General features: G+C 46.2%; 1 protein-coding gene across 1 annotated transcript; it reads left to right on the top strand.

Annotated features, from left to right (window-relative positions):
- Window positions 1–6: 6 nt before the first annotated feature.
- Window positions 7–6864, top strand: TXNL1 (thioredoxin like 1). Its single transcript, XM_008638059.2, has 8 exons — window positions 7–70; window positions 1287–1383; window positions 1889–2062; window positions 2756–2878; window positions 3171–3240; window positions 3552–3724; window positions 4143–4247; window positions 6622–6864. The coding sequence occupies exons 1-8, from the start codon at window positions 63–65 to the stop codon at window positions 6649–6651; spliced, it is 780 nt and encodes a 259-aa protein (XP_008636281.2). The 5' UTR covers window positions 7–62; the 3' UTR covers window positions 6652–6864.
- Window positions 6865–8141: the final 1277 nt, after the last annotated feature.

Raw genomic sequence — 8141 nt, 5'->3', positions numbered from 1 at the left:
ACACCGAGTTCCAGCCCGAGCTGAGCGCCGCCGGCTCCCGCCTGGCCGTGGTGAAGTTCACCATGAGGGGGTGAGTGAGGGCGGGACGCGGCTCCGGGAAGGGCTCCGGTGTTCCCGTGTTTTTATTCTGGGTTCCTGCGAACGCGCCGGGCGCGGTTCCCCGGCGCGGTTTGCAGCGTTAGGGACGCTCGGTAGCGCGGCAGTGAAGTCGCAGCATCAGCACCGTGTTCCCAATTCCTGGGATAAATTCCCATTTTTTCCCGCCGAACCCGCTGCCCTGCGGACCCGCCAGCCCTCAGGTGCTCTGAGGGAGCAGGGGCTGCGCCGGTTTAAAGCCCCATTAAAGAGCAGGAAACGGATGGAAACAAGGTTCTTAATGTTTTATTCAGCACTAAAAACACCTGAAAACTTGGAAAAACGTATTTTGGCCCCATAAGACTTCGCTGGTTCCTCACTCCGTTTTCCCAGGACAAGTGGATAATCCCTGTTCCCCTCCTCAGCAGGGAGTTACAACTGTGGTGAAATCGGGATAAATTTGTCACCAAAGAAACCTCAACAACTGAATTATTCCCCTTAATCTGTGGAAATTAGGGAGAACAGTGATAATCTCGAGGGTTTGGGGCTTCATAGGGCACCTCGTTGTCTGGCTGCTGCCTCTTAGTTCTGGGGGGGATTTTGCCACTTTTCTGCATCGGGTTTTTTTGATTTCACTTTTCATTTCTGTTTCCCAGGGAGAATATCCCTTTACAGGAATTGGTGCAGCTGAGCACTTCCTACACTTTTGCTGGCACAGTGAAAAAGACATTTTTTCAGCCAAGGCAATGCAGTTCAATCAAAAGAAACCAGCTCTGTCCTCTCAAGGCCAAATAAATATCGGAATAACTGGTTACAGGTGTAAATGAGATTTATTGTGGGAAGAATTTTATGATCCCGGAAGCTTTGACACATTTTGACCATTAAATATTTAAGTTACCTGTAAATACAATCTTTTCCTGGGTGGTAACACGGACTAACTATACGATTTTTTTGTAAATAGTATTTTTTTGCTGATTTTGCCCTTCTTTGTAACACTTTATTGCGCGGGACTGTGGTAAAAATGCTGCAAGTAAAGACAGTAAATTGCAGATTCCTAAATGTCATCCTTCATTGTATCACCAGCTGGCAGCCAGGTAGGGAGGGTATTTTTACACCTGGATATCAGGAAGAGCAGGAATACTCTGGTTCTCTTTGGGGCAGGCATTGAAAAATAAAAGTGGAATTAAGTGGAAGTGTCACTTTTTTCGCAGGTGTGGCCCTTGCTTGAGGATCGCGCCCGCCTTCAATGCCCTGAGTAACAAATACCCCCAGGCAACGTTCCTGGAGGTGGATGTGCACCAGTGCCAGGTGGGTGCTCCAAAAGCCTCCCTCTGTCCGGGGGGAAGGGGCTGGCAATGGGAAGTGGAGGGAAAAGAGCGGGGAATGGGGAGCTGGAGGGCAAACCCTTCGGGCAGGACGCTGGGAGCGGTGTCTGTGGCTCTGGCTGCGCTTGGTGCATCACAAAGAGCCAGAATACGGAATTCTCCCAAACTGGGAGAACAAAATCCCTCCTCGAAGAAAATATTCCTGCAGTGCCTGCTGTGCTGCCCTTCCTTTGGGCAGTGTAAAAGCACATTCATTAATTAAATAATTATCAGCCCCCGCTGCCTGTGTTGCTAAAATAATACTGTTAGATATCGAACACAGCACTAGTGTGAATTCAAAAGAGCCTTTCCAGCCAAATATTGGTGCAATTCTTGAAGAAAAAAGGCAAAAATTCAATGAGTGGATTTATGAGTGGCACTAGATAGCTCCCAGTGGTGCGGGTGAGACTGACCTAAAGCAGTGAGTGGGGACTCCCTTCTGCTCCCAGGGCACAGCTGCCACCAACAACATCTCGGCAACCCCCACGTTCCTGTTCTTCCGGAACAAAGTACGGATCGACCAGTACCAGGGAGCAGATGCCGTGGGCTTGGAGGACAAAATCAAACAGCACCTGGAGAACGATCCCGGCAACAGCGAAGACACAGACATCCCAAAAGGATACGTGTGTATCTCCCCAGGGTTTTACTGGAATGCTTGTGTAGCTCGGATGTTAAAAACCCCCTGGTTTTCAAACATACTTGAAGTCAAATAATTGGATTTTAGGCAAAGCTGCCCAAGAAAATCACTTGTCTGGGCTTCCTTTTCCAGAAAAAATTAAAATACTGACATGTATACATTTATTAAGAATGAAAAATCTCCCTAGTCATTAAAATGAATTTAGTGTCCTGTGATAAACCTTTTCCTTCTCAGCCATCCCAACCTGTCTTCCCAAACATTTCATAAAGTGAAAAAAGTCTCATTCTTTCTTTTCCTAATGTTTGTTGAAGTGGATGGTCCTAAAGGTGTTCCCTTTGTGTGTTTTTGTGCCTATGAAAGAATGAAAACTAAAAAAGATGGCACAGGAGTACTTGGGAAAGGTGATGTGCATGCCCTGAGTGGCACACAGGAATTACTGCCTTCTGACTGTGACTTGATTCATTGACAATTAATCAATAATTCCCTCTTTTAAATGCCTTGGAGAGCTGGCAAAGTACGTCTGACGCTCCTGTCCAGTGTTGGTACCACCTGAGGGTGGGGGGGGTGTGTGTGTGTGTGTGTCTCTGCCCCTGTGGGATGTGCAGGGGGACAGCCACTCCCAGGGCAGCTCCTCCATCCCCGTGGTTCCCACTGTGAGCAGCTGTGCCTCTGTTCCCAGATGGATCTGCTGCCGTTCATCAACAAGGCTGGCTGCGAGTGCCTCAACGAGAGCGACGAGCACGGCTTCGAGAACTGTTTACGCAAAGATTCTTCCTACCTGGAGTCCGACTGCGACGAGCAGGTGCGGCCCGCACATTCCAGGGGATTGTTTGGATTCACGTGCATATTCGACTCCAGGAGCTCTGGGACAGGCTGGGAGGGTGTAAGAAAAACCGGGGTGCAAAGCTCGTTGTAGTTACCGCTTTCCACACTGAGAATTCGTACTTTGCTGGGATGTAAAGGGCCCGAATGTGTGGAATAGAGGGAAATGACCACATGATTTTATTCCAGAGCTCCCTTATCCCTATTTCTTGTGCTGAGTTGGTTTTAAATGAAGAAACCAGTGTTTAATTGTGGCTTTTTTTCCTCCACAGCTGCTTATCACTGTAGCTTTTAGTCAGCCTGTCAAGCTTTACTCTATGAAACTTCAGGGGCCAGACAATGGTGAGTGAAGTGTCTGCTGCAAATAGAATAATTTGTTATAGATTGATATGCACATGTTATGGTTTGATACACAAATAGAAGTATTTATTGTCGTTTGATACACAAATATAACTACTTATACTTTGATACCCTGCAAAGACACTTGGATTTAATTCCAGGCTTAAGGTGAGAGCCACTGAAAGATGCATCTTATTTTTTTATAGTAACTCAGCTCACATTGTTCACCTACAATTTCATAATGGCACGGAATTCTGAAATTCCCTGTGGAATGTAATGCACATATGGAATCACACCCCTGTCTTTTACCCCAGGGCAAGGGCCAAAGTACATCAAAATCTTCATCAACCTCCCGCGCTCGATGGATTTTGAGGAAGCAGAACGAAGCGAACCCACCCAGGCCCTGGAGCTGGGCCCGGATGACATTAAGGAAGATGGGATCATCCAGCTCCGCTACGTAAAATTCCAGAATGTCAACAGTGTCACTGTAAGTCCCTTTTCCCTGAGGGCACACAGGGAGCTGTACAGCCAGCCACAGCATTCTGCAGCCTGTGGGAGGGACCTGCCCAGGAGTTGTCTCGGGGGCTTCAGTGAATGCCAATAAATTGATCTGAATTTAATTTCAGTCAGATCCCAGGGAAGTGGTGCCTTCTTAGGTCCTGGGTTTGCTGGCTGAACGTGGGAAGTGGAAGCTGGGAACATCCCAGCTGGGGGGTGGGTTTAACAAACTGCCAGGAAAACAGCAGTGTTCTCCGTGTAATTATTTCAATGAAGAGGACAGAGACCTCTGTAATTGGAAAAAAGCTTTACTTTGGTCAAGTCAAACACTCGAGCAGCCGATGCTTTAGGTATTAATCCGGGGAGGAAAGCTTCACTCCTTTTTTTTGGCTTTTTTGCCTCTTCAGTTGTTTGTCCAGTCCAATCATGGTGATGAAGAGACAACAAGGATCACGTATTTCACATTCATTGGCACTCCCGTGCAGGCCACCAACATGAACGACTTCAAACGAGTGAGTTCCTTCCCGAGTCCCTTCCTGACACCCCTGGGGAGCAGCTTGAGCCTGCTCCGGAACGGGCTGGGGGAACAAACCCTTGGTGGTGCCACAATTCCAGGCTCAGGGTACTTTGGGAATCCAAGGGAAAATGTGTAGCTTTGTCCTGGATTTTTTCGAGCTTTCTACAAGGTTTTGATCATCAGCTTTGTAAAAATAAGTGGTAAGAACTGAAAATGTGAGGGGCTGGCAAGTTACAAACACCAAAGGCAACATTTTTTTAATAGCTGTGAGGTTTATATCTTGATTTTGGGACTCCCTTTTTTGGAAGATTTATTGTAAAAAGGCTTATTTTAAAATAAACTGCTTCAATAATGAATTTATGGTACAAATACCCTCTAATTTCAGAAGGTTAAAAGCACTAACACCAACATGGCACCTACTTAATTTTTAGCAGCAAAACTTGATCCTAACTAAACTTAAAACTTAATTTCTCTGCTGGTAATAAGTTAATAAATGAGTTTAACAGCTTTTGCTGCCTTTCACTGCCACTCAGAGTCATTAAAAAATTGTTCCACTGTTCTAAAATGAATAGATTTTAGACCTTCCTTGTTCTCCCCAGACTAGAAATATGGGAATTGCTTTTCGATCTGCTTTCGTTGGGTTTCTGTGGCTTTTTAAATTGCATGGAGAAGGTGTCTGTGGACACAGCACCCCTGGAATGGTGCTGGCAAGGGCAGGGGGAGAAGGAGCTGCTCAGAAATGCAGGAGCAGGGGTGGATTGGGAGCTGGTGATCCTGCCTCAGTCACACCCTCGTGGACACGCTGTGTAATTATAACACTATTTTCCTTCCTGAACATGGTGTTGGAGGAGAAGGGAAGTCTTTGGATGGATGGAGAGGGGGACACTGCTGCTTCTGTCCTCAGAGAGCAGTGGGGAGAGCCACAGAGAAACACTGACTGGCTGGGGGATACCCTTGTCCCCTCTGGAATAAAGCCCTGCTTCCTCCTCTGACCTGCTCGTTTGCAGTACAGTTTGGACACATTTTGCTGCTGCTTTGGTTCTTGTAACACTCCTTTTGTTTGTTTTCCAGCTTAACTCCCCATTCCTAAAGAACTAAAAAGGCAGAAGAAATTAAAAGTAATAACGGGATTGGTGTGGCCTCGCTCTTCCCCCTCCCTCTGCTCAGCTCCCACCCTTCCCAAATCCTGGAGCATCTTCGCTTCCTGACTCACCAGCTCAGCTTTCCCCTCCTCTCCCTGCCCCAGATCTTGCCTTAGACACTTCTCTTTCCCAAATTCTGTTCCTTTTTTAACCTGAACTTGCCATTTTAAGGCCACACCAAGCAGTCCTTTAACAATCCAGCCTGGATTGAATCCTGTAGAGCTCTGGAGCAGCTCCCCCAAGGCTTTTTGTTAATATCCCAATGGAAAGGGAGGAACGTGGATCAACTTGGGGGGTAATAAAGAGTTTCCTGTGGGAAGGTGGGATGGGATGGGCAGAAAATGGGCGGGGTTGAGCTGAGATGCTGAAATACCCATATCCATATCCATGTGCTGGGTTTTCCAGATAATACACATGGGCCACTTGTCCCTCTCTGCCTCCGACTGGTATAGAATATTTTTGTTGATATTCCATACTTGCTAACACCTAATCCTTAATCCTTTAACTCTGGTTTTCCTTTTTTCCCTCACTTCTTTGCCTAATCTGTGTGTGAACACAGTTTGGAACCACGCCAGGAATAAACCAATTTACATGAATGCCAACTTTAACTCTGGCCGTGGGCTTCAAAAATGCTTTTCCTAGCAGCTCTTAATCACTGTGGGACAGAGAGCTCAGCTGGACAGTGAGAATTCCTGCCTCCTGCAGCCTGACAGGGAATGAACACGGGGAGGGAGCAGGAAAAATGCTTCCAGCAGGTCCATGAGGTTCAGGCCTGGGAGGGCTTGGGGGTTTGTTTTTAATAACTGGAAATCCCTGGATTTCTGGATGGTTTCCTTGGTTTGAGCTGCATGAGGAGGTCAATATTCAAAGGTGCCAAGGGGAAGGAACAGCCTCACATGGAGCATCGGGGGGGGTTCTTCCCGCTTGAGTTTCTCCTGGAGTGTGTTAACGCTTGATGTTTAACCTGGGGTTGGGGTGTTCTCCTGCAGTTCCAGCTCTAACTCCTGCCCCCAAGCCGAGGCCTTGCTGTGTCCCTGCACTAAACTCGGGATTTGTGTGTGGTTTTCCAGCCCTTAACCCCGCAGGGATCCCCAGATTCCCGGCCCTCCGGAGCTCCCGGAACGCACGGTCTGGACTCGATCCCTGGGAATTGCACTTAAATCTGCTGAACCAAGAACGTCCTGCCCAGGTTTTCAACTTTATTCCCATTTCTTTTTCTTCTTCCAGGTAGTTGGCAAAAAAGGAGAGAGCCACTAGGAAGCAAAGCCACTGGAAGGCCTTATCCCAGTCCAAGATTCCCACTTTTCTCTCCAACTCCTGGATAATTGCTTGACCATAACCAGAGACTGTCAGGTTGATCTACTGCCGTTTCCAATAAATCATTGCTTTCAGCTGGAGTGTGTTCCTGGTGTAATCCTCCTCCTCCTCCATGGATTTGTAAATAAAATTCCTGACTTTTGCCAAGTTGAATTTTGTTACTCCAAGAATTGTGGCTCTTTTGTTCCACTGAAACTTCCCAGCTCCGCTGAGAGTCACATGTTAAATACAAGTAAAACTGGAGTTTCTTTGGATTGTTATTCCCACAAAATACAGATAATTCTTGGATAGGAGTAAGTTCACATGTTTAATTCCCATTTCCCTTTAAAATCAGAGCAGAGGACACAGATTTTAAATCATCATTCCATGAACTTCCACCAAATTCCTGACTGTTCCAAAAGTTTTTACTATTAGAAATTCCTGACCTTGTTTCCCAGGAGAGCTGGGATTAGATGTTTTTCCTTCCTTCTTTTATTGGATGTTTTTCCTCTCTGATTTCAATAAGGGAATATTTATTGCAAATGTTAGTTTTCCATCTTAATTGGAATTTTTGTACTGTTTAGGGCACATTTCCAAGAAAATTTACCAAATTAATGTTGGTAAATCAGGCATTGATCAGCACCATATCCACAGAATTCTGTAAATTCCCTGGAAAACTGGCTAAGTGTCTAATTGCCATAATTAATCTCTTTGTAAAGTTAAATTTACTGCATTTTTAATTACATAAATCCCATTAAAACTTAAATCCTGGCCTAATTGCTGTTCCTTGGACACAGTGGGGTGGTTCTTTTCTGCCTTGGCACATTTGGATGTTCATCCCAAGTGAATTTCCTGCTAAAATAGGAATTCTTTTCCAAGCAGAAGAGGGAATTGTCTAGAAAGCCGTGTTTTCTGGGAGGCAGCGGGTTTGTTTTCACCCTCCCTGCACAATCCGGGATGCTCCCGGGGCTGTGTTAGTTGATGGCATGTGGTGACAGTTTCGTTCCTCCCCTAATTCCTCACTCCTTTGTTCGGAGGGATGTAAGACATGGAATTATATAGAGAAATAAATAATTTTTAATACGAAAACTTCCTGATTCTGGTTTTGTACGCTCGTCCCCTCTAGGACTCACGGCGAAGTGCCTTGTGAAAGGATTTCCCTTATTCCTACCTGAGTTATGTGGTAAGTTTGATTCTCCTGTTACGAAAGACAAATTAAATGTGGTATATTTTTATTTTGGGTTGCCCGGCTGGCCCTGGGCATGTGGATTTCATCACTGGTTGTCTCTGGCTGGTGTTTGCTGTCCTCCTGCCTCTGGGTCACCTGCTGATCATCAAACGGGGATTTTTGGGGTCGATTTTGGGCTTTTTTACGTTTATTTTTGTTTGTTTATTTTGGGGCGTTTTCGCTTCAGGGCTGGAGGGAGGCGTTGGCCCTGACGCTCTCCAGG

Source organism: Corvus brachyrhynchos, unplaced genomic scaffold (assembly GCF_000691975.1).
Source record: "Corvus brachyrhynchos isolate BGI_N302 unplaced genomic scaffold, ASM69197v1 scaffold297, whole genome shotgun sequence".
Classification (NCBI taxonomy): Eukaryota; Metazoa; Chordata; class Aves; order Passeriformes; family Corvidae; genus Corvus; species Corvus brachyrhynchos.
This window is presented reverse-complemented; position numbering and strand designations above follow the sequence as displayed.